Raw genomic sequence first — 11,736 nt, 5'->3', positions numbered from 1 at the left:
AGAATAAATTATCATCGTCCAGTCCCATCCGGAAGCACGCATTAAGCATATGATCACTCCAGCTCACCAGATGGAAGACACTCAGGAACTCCTCCACATATCGCTCCAAAGGCCTTCCATCCTGCTGGATGTTAAGAAGAACGTCCTCAGCCCAGTCCATCCTTTTCGTTGGTCCTGTCTTCTGTCACGGGTTGCTGGGGAAAGGAGCTCGAAGGAGGCAGATAGTCAAACTAACAGAGTCTTTAATAAATCCATGTGAGAGAAATGGAGAAAACAATCACTTTCAAAGACGGAGACAGGAACAAGAAACTGAGGAAAGGCAGGGCTATAAATACTAAACCAAACGATGGACTAATAAGATGATTAATGAACAAAGGTGGAAACTAATGAACTAATCAAGGGGACTAAGGGAAACTAGGTCAAAGAATGTAGAACAGAAATACAGGAAAATCTAAACCATAACAGAACATAAACGTGACAAGTATACAGTTGACCTGAAAAACTAAAAGCCACAAAATTCTCATTTAGATTTAATGGGGTCTTTAAAGGGGTCTGAACTGAGAAATGAAAATGCCCTTAATCTTTTGACATCGCACCTTTCAAGGCCCTTACAGTGCTGAGATGATCACTGATCTTATGGAGGTCGCTGGAAAAAACATCTCAAACAACAGAGAGAAACTGAAGGAGCAGATTGCTGCAGTCGTTGGGAAAAAAGCACACAACTAATGAGAATCTGAAGAGCGCACAATGTTCTGAAATGAAGAGGCAAAGTCATTACCGTTTGTTTGAATGTTTTTCTTTTTTACGTAAAATGATGTTCCAGTTACACTTAATGTTGACACTTTTTTTCAGATTAAATAATTAAACATTACTTACATCTAGGAAACAACAACTATGTAACTAATGTTTAATTATTTAATCAGAAAAAAAGTGTCAACATTAAGTGTAACTGGAACATCATTTTACGTAAAAAAGAAAAACATTCAAACAAACGGTAATGACTTTGCCTCTTCATTTCAGAACATTGTGCGCTCTTCAGATTCTCATTAGCTGTGTGCTTTTTTCCCAACGACTGCAGCAATCTGCTCCTTCAGTTTCTCTCTGTTGTTTGAGATGTTTTTTCCAGCGACCTCCATAAGATCAGTGATCATCTCAGCACTGTAAGGGCCTTGAAAGGTGCGATATTTGTTCCTCCAGGCCTCAACTTCATCTGAAGAAATAACAAAACACTTAAATATATATATTTTTTTGTTGTTTGTTTTTTTGTAGTTTTATTCAACTAGACAATCTTAACTTGCCTCCACAGTTGACCACATTAAACAGAGGGATGTGAATCACGGTTGGAGCGTTTTGGCCTTTGAACACATAGAAGTCCTTTGGTTTCTCCAGGTCTTCACTGGGAATGTTGACTTCAGGGAAAGAGATGTTTAGTTTCTTGAACATATCAGCACCTTCTCTCACTGTCTGCAATGGAAAAGCAACAGAATGAATTTATTGAAAGGATTAGACAGAGATTTCAGTTGAAATTTTACTTGTTATTGACTGAAATCATAAGGCTGAGATGAATGGGAATGCTGGCGGATGCTCTCTCCAGGTGTTATAAATAAATACCAGTTAAAATGAAAACGTATGCACTTTTGTTTAAAGGGTTCATGAACTGAGAAACCAAAATTCTCTTGATCATTTGACACATAAGAGATCATTGTACTATAAAAACATCCTGTAAGTTTCAGAACTCAAAACTTTCTCGTTACTCTAAAAAAAGGTTATATTGAAGCCAGTTTGCCAACACAACAGGTTGTGGAAATGTACCATTTTATGATGTAATAGTGTGGCTAAACACCGCCTCCGCAGAAGAAGATCAACGCCTGCTTCTACATCACTGCCTGTTTAGCCCCGCCCACTGATTCACGCACATAGTGGGTAAATAATGAGAAGGGCAAATGCAGGTTTACGCAGAAATCAAACTATAAAAATAGCTCTGAAGACAATAAGACACTGTGCAGAGCCAAGCTTTAGAAACAGTATTTGCATTGCCTTCCTTCTGATCGCAATATTAGGAAAGAGTGAATTAACTTTATTTTTAATGAAATGCCAGATGCGTCAGTAAGAACTTGGTCCTTTATTCACTTTATTTTACTGTGGATTCGTTTACAAACAAAGCACAATTCAATGCAGGATTTTCAGAAAGTTTGAAACTAAAAGATTATGCTGTGCCGACTATATTGGATCAGACAGTAATGTCACAACACACAAGTGTGAGTAACTGTTTTTATTACGTGGTCACTATTGCTTTATCTGTTATTACAGATCGTTTGATATGTACTGAGTATTTATGCGTTTTTATGTAGGCTGTCAAACATACACAACTGTTAGCCAATCAAAGCAGTGGGCGTTTACTTCCGAGTCTACAATCAGCCACACCTATTCAAACAGAGCGTTCCAATGAGGGGGTTCAAAACAGGACAGAAAATAGTCTAATACTTATAAATTTTGATGTTTGTTGATGTAAACATCTTGATAATATTATAAGGGGACCTCAGAGAACAGTACAAGATAATAAAAAAGGCAGTTTATGGCCCCTTTAACACGTTTTCTCTATAATCCACTGCAACAACTTTTACTCCTCTGAAGTCAAGGGAGTTTTATTTGGCAAACAGCATCCCTGTTGCTTTTCAGCTCATTTAAATGAAGGCTCACAATGTGGCAGGCAGTGGGCAGGAACGTTCTGTACACGTTTTCCATGCACAAACAGAGGAGGAGGGAGGGACTTCAAGAGCAGACAGCTTTTTTTTTAAACAGCTCCAGACTACAGATGGAGGAAAACAGCAGAGTGGAATGGAAAGAGGGCTGGCAAACGTGACCTAATAGACTGCAGACTTCACATGTGACCCAAACATTGGATCTCTCTGCTCAGTATACACTGTTGCTCTCCACACAGCACGGGTGGTCCCGTATCATCATAATGACCTAACGTGAGGCATTAAAGCTATCTTCCCTGCTGGAAAGACTGGGTTAAACCAGCATTAATTTCCATGCTTTTTTTCATGCTAGAGATGCTGCTCAGATATCATGATCTTTCTGGTGAAGTTGGTAGAGGTGGTTAAAGGTTTGTTCCCCAAAAATTTCATTTACTTAACCTCATGTTGCTCCAAGACTTTCCATCATCCTCAAAAATAAATGCAAATATTTATAAAGAAACTTGTCCATCTATTCAAAGTCAAAAAAGGTCATAAAGAGATCTTAAAGTAACCCATATGAATTGAGCAGTTTGAGCATGTTAAGCATGAATCAGTGCGGTTCTTGCACATCAAGCAAGTATGGTTGAGCTTTCATTTACCATACTGGATGTGCTCTATATGTGCAGTAATGGACGCTTATACAGTATGTGAATCAAAGCCTAAACTAAATCTGTTCATCATATACAGCGATCATGTTTCTTAAGTAGAATTAAATTAAACCACTCAATTAGTGTGGATGTCTTTTATGATCTCATGAACTTTTTAAAACATCAGTGTTTTGATGAAAGCCTTTCAATAGAGGGACAGAAATCTCTAAGGTTTCATTAAAAATATCTTAATTTGTGTTCCAAAAATGAGCGAATGGTTTATGAACGAATGAGTAAAGGATGACAGAATATTGTGTTAAAACCATTTTTTGATGAACTAACCCAGTCACACTTTATTTTAAGGTCCAATTCTCACCATTAACAAACCATTAAAAATGATATTTGCCTCAATAAACTCCTAATTTGCTGCTTATCAACAGTTAGTAGGGTAGTTGTTAAGTTTAGGTATTGGGTAGGATTAGGGATGTGGAATATGGTCATGTAGAATATGTGCTTTATAAATACTTATAACAGCTAATATGTTAATAATAGGCATGCTAATAAGCAACTAGTTAATAGTGAGAATTGGTCCCTAAACTAAAGTGTTACCACTAACCCTTTATATCAGTCCATCTCAAACCATCTCAGGACGTAACAAACAAATGTCTCAATGGCCAGCTATTGGACTAAACTTAAAGAAATGCAAGGGAGTAGCTTTGCTTGATTTCAAAACATTTCAAATATGCAGGGGAGCAGAACCAAAACAACTCTGTAAGTCAACAACAAAATTGCTAATAAGATGAATTAAGTTCATTATGCTGCAAGGATGAAGGTTTAAGCCTCTTTTTAACACCTGCCTGAAAGTTAATAAGACATTAATACAACCTGCTTCAGTGAGGGATGGACAAACAAGTCTGAACCTGTGCTCCTACACATAAGGTTATGCATTGCTTTTGATGGAGTACATAGTTAAGACGCGGTTGCTTATATTATCAGGAGAAAGGTTTGTCTCCCCCCTTCTGTCTCTATGGCAACTGGCCCATAAAAACCTGTGATGCCCCCGTTGGCCGACCTCCCCACATCACTAGCAGTCTGGGCACTCGGCCAAACGTCCAAACATTTCAACCTGCAAAGACGCTGTCGCCAAGGGCTCCCGCCAATTCATGAATAAAGGTAAAGGATGTTGGTTTCACAGGACTCGGAGGAGCATGTTGCTCTGCATGAGGGGCTTTATGGTGTCTGCTGTTTATCGTTCATCTAAACACTCTGGAGGAGGATCCAGGGTAGAACGGGAGTAAAGTATAACTCAAGCACGGATGACACAGGTATTCTCAAGAAATATCTAACAGTTAAACTCTAACCCAAACACCGATATATATACACATGCACACAACTGCACACTAAGATACACTCACAAACACAAATAAAGACATATTATTCGCATAAAGACCTGGGAACCAAATATTTGGACACACTGGATTGAATTTGTGTTTTCCCATTATGTTAAAATATGTTGATGCTAAAAAAGACAAAAAATAGACATTAAAAATACAATATTTATATATAAATATATATATAATTAATTTATTTATTTATTTATTAAATTATCATATTTTAGTGACTTTTTTAGCCTATATATATATATATATATATATATATATACATATATAATGGGGAAAAAAATAAAAATAGTGCTAACAAACAATGACTAGGTGTGTCTCTAAACATTTGACTAGTCTTATAAATCACCAGCTCTACAACAGGTCATAACAGTGTTTCTGCAGGAAACCACTGTGCATTAATAAGAGCCTGAAGCCTATGAGGGTGCTGTTCCTCTTCTGCTGTCAAATGTTCAACATGAAGACCCTGGAGAAAACTTCCTGTGCTGATGTGGAGCAGATTTTGAACACAGTAAGTAAGGTTTATGCAAGCTGTACCTGGAAGTTGCCGACCATGATGAGTCCTGCAGCACAGATCCAGCCGGTGGAGAGACTTGCTGTGTTTAACACACAGTTCTGGTGCTTCTCTATCACATGGGCATAGCGTAGCAACACTATCACCATCACTGAGAGTGGGAAGAGGATAAAAAATATTTTATAAAGAAACACAATAATTAAACTGTTGCTTTACCAACAATTGATAAGCACAAATTTAAAAGACACTGAATGTGAGTTTTTAAAGTGATAGTTCACCCAAAAATGAAACTTCTGTCATTAATTACTCACTCTCATGTTGTTCCAAACCTGTAAGACCTTTGTTCATCTTCGGAGCACAAATTAAGATATTTTTGATGTTCTTACGGGTTTGGAACGGCATGAGGGTGAGTAATTAATGACAGAATTGTCATTTTTGGGTGAACTAAACATTTAAATAAAAATCATTGCAAAATTCCCGAAGAAAAGCCTAGCAGCCTTAAACAATGTGGCATTGAAATATAAAACAGTTTGTGCCAATCATCTGGACAGTCTCCAACAGTCACTAAGGCGTGCCTTGTCAAATGTTTATAACAACATTTTGCAGTTTTGCAACATTTAAGATTTCTAAAGTATGTGAGTTCATATTTGCATCCATATTTGGCAGACACTGTTAACCAAAGTTCATTCAAGGTATATACAATGTTATCTGTATAAACAGGGTCCAAAAGTAACACTCAATAAGTGCCAAATGAAAGTAAAAATTGGCTTTGGTGAGTAGAAGCATGAGAGTAAGTGATGTATGCTATCCAAAACAATCGGAAAAATCTGGAAAAGGAAAAATCTGTTGTGACATGCCCTCATCTTCTAATGATTTCAACTTCTCATTGGGAAATCTTCCACTGACGTACATCAAAGACGATTTATATGAGGCGTATCTAAAAAAAAAATCTCCAGAAGTAGTGACAGTTATGTCAAATATCCAGTTGCCAAAATGAATACAATAAAACAGCGAAGCATCTTAATGTATTTGTGATAGGCACAGTTTCACAGAGTTTTTTTTTTTTAATGAACAGAAATAGCTAAATAGTCCAGTTATCATAATATAGCCTATTTCAACCTATCCATTATCCAAACCACTTGTCCTCTGTACGGTCACAGAGATGCTAGAGCCTATATAGCCTATTTACTTTATAATAATACAACTTTTCATATATGTTTGAAATTTTGAAAGCAGTCTATTATGCTCACAAAGGATGCATTTATTTGATCAAAAATACAGTAAAAATTGTAAAATATTATAACTATTTCAAGAAACTGTTATACATTGTAATATGTTTTTTAATTAAAATGTCATTTATTCCTGTGATGCAAAGCTGAATTTTCAGCATCATTACTCCAGTATTCAGTCACTTGATCCTTCAGAAATGCTAAAATGCTGATTTGCTGCTCAAGAAACATCTTTTGTAACATTATAAAAGTCTTTATTATCACTTTTGATCAATTTAATGCATCTTACCTCTATAAAAGTATAAAAACAAATCTTACTTGCTTCCAACTTTTAAACAGTAGCGCACCACAAATTTTCAAGAAACAGATTAAAGCTATCATTTAAAGTACAGGAACAAGTTAATCCGCTCTCCTTAGGTTGTTTTATCAGATGTTTGTAGAAATAAGTCATGAAGGCAAGCATTATGCTATCTTACTAGGTTAGCGTGACCCAAAAAATGAGACAGAAGAACGATAGTCTCTTTACTTGTTTCCAAACCAGCTGTCCCTTAGACTCACTGAGTCAGACTCACTCTGACAAAACACGATTTCCAGTATTCTTCGGACAAGAAAGATGGGGTTATGTGGCTATGACTCACCGGTTCTTTCTCAGCCCAATCCTCCCAGAACACTCCTAGTCAACATTAAAGCTGTTATGACACGATTACTTATAGTATTGAGACACTGCATGAAGGACCAGCATGAAATTTACTTGCTGGTTATTGCTGGTCTTGCTTACGGACCACTACAGCCATGTTTCTAACCAGTATGATTCAAGTCACTCAGCATGGTGAAGCTGGTTGATCAAGAAAGTCCTGCTGGTTAAGCTAGATCAAGAGCTCACTGAGGACCAGCATCCAAAACAAAACATGCTGGTGACCATTTACGCTGGTCTTTTTTGGAGAAAGCTAAGATGTAACTACATATAAGATATGTAACTTTTGTGGTAGTAACGTATTTAGAAGGAGAAGTAACGAGCATGGAAAAACAAACAAGTCTGCAGGCGAAGATAATTAACTCTGTTTAATAAAATCCAGCTGAAACGGCACAACAGCAACAGAAATTGTGGTGTGTAATGGTTGTTTACTGCATTGGACTACACTGTCAGCTACAGTCTTCCTTCCAAAGCATCTACTGCTGATGTTTCCCTCATGAATGGGCCCTCAGTGGATATGGGCACAGGAAACAATGGGAATTCAGCATAGACAGCAATCTGTAAATGGCTAAATATATCTGCTTACCGCGGACTGACTTTAAACTTTATCTTGTGCTCTGAACAACCCCAGAATCCCATTCTTCTAAATGGGTGTAACGAAAGGTCAAAAAAGGTCACAGTCTTTCCAACTGCCTGTCTGTGTATATGTTTGTGTGTAGGTGTGTTTGTAAGCATGGTTTCCTGGAAATACATTCCGCAGGACACAAGACTGGGCACTCAGAAACACATGGTACCCATTTGACATGGGCTATTATTATTTCTACCACCACACTTCACAGACAAACAAAGCTATGTTCAACTCTAATCAAACTCGCTTTACATTAATGGCAACGTTTAGCCTGAAAATGTGCCTCTCTTGAGCTATAAAGGTCAAGGCGAGTAATATGCCTTGAGTGTGTCATTGGTTTGGCGTCAATATGACAGCGTGGGAAAACACTAGGATTGCCAGACAGGGTGCTTGCAAACTACGGTTGTGCATTATTCAGAACTGAACTGAACTGAATTTCAATTGAGGGATGCAGAATTGCAATTCAAATTTGAAAGAAAAGGAAGTAGATTTGAAATTAATTAAATATTTTATAAAGCTTTGTAAAGTCGAACTTTGAATGTTGGCCTGAAAAAACCTTTTTGCAAAAAGAAGAAATTTGAAGATTTGCAGACAGGCAGATAGACTAAACTCTGAATTAATTTCTTTGCATTTCAATTCAGTACATTTTCCTCTTCCTGTTATTCCAATCAGTGTTATTTTAGTATTATTTAGTATATACTATAATAGTATTTCTTAATATTTAAAATGTTATTTTTATATTTTCAGGTTTTAATTTTAGTTTAATTTCATTATGTGTTTTTGTCATTTTTTTTTTTTAGTTGCTTGTATTTAGCTTTATTTTTATTTTTATTTTATTTATTTTATTTTTAATAAGTAATTTCAGTTCATTTAGTTAGTCATTTTAGTAATTTCAGGACTTTAACTTAGTTACTTTATTTCAGTTAGTTGCAAAGAGAAATTTTAAAATCTTTGGTTTTTAAGTTTTTCATCTAATATTTATATTTACATTTGTTTTTTTTCTCCGTTTTATTTCCATTAAGGAACGCAATTTGTAATCGTTTTAATTACAATTTAATTGCCCGTCGGAGAAAAAATCCTATAAAAACCGATGAGACATTCTATGGTTAATGTGGATGAGAGTGCTTTAAATCACAGGACAGATACTCATCCGCCAACCATCCATGGAAAACCCTTTAAAGGGCAATGAGATGTGAAAATTATAGCTTGTGAGGAATATTGTATGAGGATGACGCGATGACTCTAAATCAGCGCTCATAAAGAATTTCAGTCACGTAATCTCCTCTAATTTCTGTGTATCTCTGCTCCGAGAAGGTTCCAGTTAGTAAGAGGTGAAATGTGGCGGAAATACACATTAGCAAACACATTAGCGAGTCGACACCTGTGTATTTATGGATCACGGGTTTTCACCTTGGTGCAGCATTCCCTCAAGAGAACAAAAAACAAGAGATAAAAGTAAACAACAGCCCCGTCACAAGGTCTATGGGAGCCTAAACTAGCTTCGGTCAGTTCCTGCTGTGAACTCTCTCCACACTGTTTCCCCTCTGTTAGAGCGCTACAGTGCTGAGAGGTGTTTCCTCTAGTGCCGTGCCGACATCAAAAAAGCTCTTGAAAGCTCAGATTTGGGAACACTGAGCATTATATAAGCCAGAAGAAAACAATGCAGCCCTGGGGAACCGCTGGTCACCCTTGATCGAAAGGTCGGCATGCGTTTTTATCGGGCCATGCACTGCGTTTTATAAACTTTTTTAGTGTAAACAACTGTATTACGGTCCTATTGTCCTGGAACGGTGATGCAATAAATCACGTAGCATTCGAGGAGGTTTTGTTTGATAGTCGTGTTATATAAAACACTTCGAAAAATAATTCAAAACCCAACTTTCTTGTATTGTTGGATGAACAACGGTAATTTCCTTGTGCAAACAGGCAAAGTCTGAATCTCCCAGCAGGAGAACACTCTCACTTATCGTTACACAGGGTGCGGGATTGAACACAACAATACAGCCCTTCAGCTCTCAGCATGAACACTGCCACCAGGCTCAGACGCTCAGGTCAGAGGTCACACTGAACCAATCATTCTTTACAAGTCTCTCCTCTCACAGACCTGCTGTATAGTTTGCACTCCGCTGTAACCGACAGTATCTATGTGAAGTATAGCTCTGCTCACACAGGATAAAGCTGAATTTATGTTCAGGGAGCCCCATGAGCCAAGTTTTATTGCTATGACTCACCGGTTCTTTTAAAAAAAGATGTTTTTTTAATTCGATTTAGCTTAAGCATTTAAATGTTAGCTATTAACATTTGTATTTTAAGGGGATTTCTGTTCTTGTTTTTCTGCTTGGCCTATGCTTGTTTTTGCTGGGATGTGATTCAAATTTAATTCAGATAATTTCTGAAGATGATTCATCCTTCCTGAACAGCAACTCACTTGGCGTCTCATGACAATGTTTGGTAATGTGCAGTGACTGCATCGACCGCTCAGTTTTATAAATGCTTGAACGCACATATCCATTTAGCTTTTTTGAGTTTGTGAAATACCAAAGTGACATGTAATCAATTGCTTTTCCAAGCAAGTTTAGAGAATGAGCAGTGTGTATAGTCAGTTTTTAGATGATAATGTCTTCTCCTAAAAATGTGACATGAGTGAACATAAATACATCCATAATTTTGAAGACAGTTGGCCTTGTATAGTTCGTCAACCAGTGGCTGTGATATTGCACAAATGCAAACACACTAAACCTGTGGTTTCCTGAGCTGATTGCTGCCCAGACACTGAATCATTGTGCTACAGATGGGAATCATTTACTGGGGAGTGAACTACAGATTGATCTGAAATTCCAAAATCCAAATAAAGTTCAGGAATGCTATAAATGAGAGGAAAACGGAAGTTAACACTTAAAGGTAAAGTGTGCAATCTGCAAATTTTAAAATACTTTCTCCTATCCCAGGTTAACATGCAATAAATATGTAAGAAAGCTATTTGAAGTTTTCCCCAAAAAGTATAAATACTGAGCTCTATGTTTGAGCATCATAATTAGCTAGACACAAGTTATAGGATGGCACTTTCTGTTAGTGTGATTTTTTTTGTGGCTAAAGATTTCACTATGTGAAATTAAATGCAAATAAAATCTAGAATGAGTAGAATGTACACTGCTGTTTAAAAGTTTTTGGCCAATATGTTTTTGTTTTTTCTTAAGAAAATTATACTTTTATTCTGCAAGGATGCATTAAATTGATCAAATGTGGCACATTTGTGATGCTACAAAACATTTATATTTAAAAAAAAAATCCTGAAAAAGAGTATTGTGGTTTGCATGAAGCATAGGTGTTTTTAACATTGATAATAAGAAATGTTTGTTAAGCATCAAATCAGCATTTTAGAATGATTTCTGAAGGATCATGTGAAATAAAAACTGGAGTAATGATGCTGAAAATTCAGTTTTGCATCACAGAAATAATTTACATTTAACACTAGAACTACCAAGGGAGTCATTTTGACCGTTTTTAAATTTTGAAATGTAATAACTTTGCTGAAATAAAACCCATATAACTATAATACCCTCACTTTTCCTAAATGTCTGTATATTTTATTATAACATTGTTATTTTATTAAAATTACAGAACACAAACTAGTTCACAAAAGTTTCTACCTTGAATGGCCAAAGTGGTCAAATTGACCGTTCGCATTACAGACGGCGTATAATTTCTGCTTTTGCGATTTTTTTTTCCCGCGGTTGAAGATGCACTTCACTGTTGCCTAGCAACTTTTGTTCTAGTTGTTTTTATATTCTATTGCTAAGCTAAAATTTCTGTTTGTAAAAAAGCCGGGTGGACACCTCCAATACAACAACTGCTGTCATTCAATTTGCCACAGTTCCAGGTATGTTAGGCTGGAAGACTATAGCCTGGCTGTTATCAATAATAGTCTACTTCAATGTTATGA

General features: G+C 36.5%; 2 protein-coding genes across 2 annotated transcripts in view; both read right to left on the bottom strand.

Moving 5' to 3' along the window:
* Positions 1–11,736, bottom strand: part of LOC107733751 (transmembrane protein 150A-like) — a 42,314-nt gene that overhangs the window by 13,818 nt on the left and 16,760 nt on the right. Inside the window, exon 6 of the mRNA XM_016545518.1 lies at positions 5,266–5,393. Coding sequence (XP_016401004.1) covers positions 5,266–5,393 — 128 coding nt within the window. The remainder of the gene's footprint in view (positions 1–5,265; positions 5,394–11,736) is intronic.
* LOC107733753 (cytosolic phospholipase A2 gamma-like) lies at positions 939–1,469 on the bottom strand. The gene is made up of 2 exons (XM_016545519.1): positions 1,299–1,469; positions 939–1,210 (listed from the first exon to the last, which is right to left on the bottom strand). The coding sequence occupies exons 1-2, from the start codon at positions 1,441–1,443 to the stop codon at positions 1,047–1,049; spliced, it is 309 nt and encodes a 102-aa protein (XP_016401005.1). The 5' UTR covers positions 1,444–1,469; the 3' UTR covers positions 939–1,046.

The sequence above is a fragment of the Sinocyclocheilus rhinocerous genome, unplaced genomic scaffold (genome assembly GCF_001515625.1).
Source record: "Sinocyclocheilus rhinocerous isolate Xijiao unplaced genomic scaffold, SAMN03320098_v1.1 scaffold789, whole genome shotgun sequence".
In the NCBI taxonomy this organism is placed as follows: Eukaryota; Metazoa; Chordata; class Actinopteri; order Cypriniformes; family Cyprinidae; genus Sinocyclocheilus; species Sinocyclocheilus rhinocerous.
Note: the sequence above shows the minus strand (reverse complement) of the source record. Positions and strands in the feature narration are given on the sequence as shown.

Bases quoted from the DNA above. Each gene is read 5' to 3' on its own strand.
- LOC107733753 (XM_016545519.1), bottom strand. From the start codon at position 1,443: ATGTTCAAGAAACTAAACATCTCTTTCCCTGAAGTCAACATTCCCAGT. The intron at 1,211-1,298 runs GCAAGTTAAGAT...TTATTTCTTCAG, and splicing joins TAATGTGGTCAACTGTGGAG to ATGAAGTTGAGGCCTGGAGG.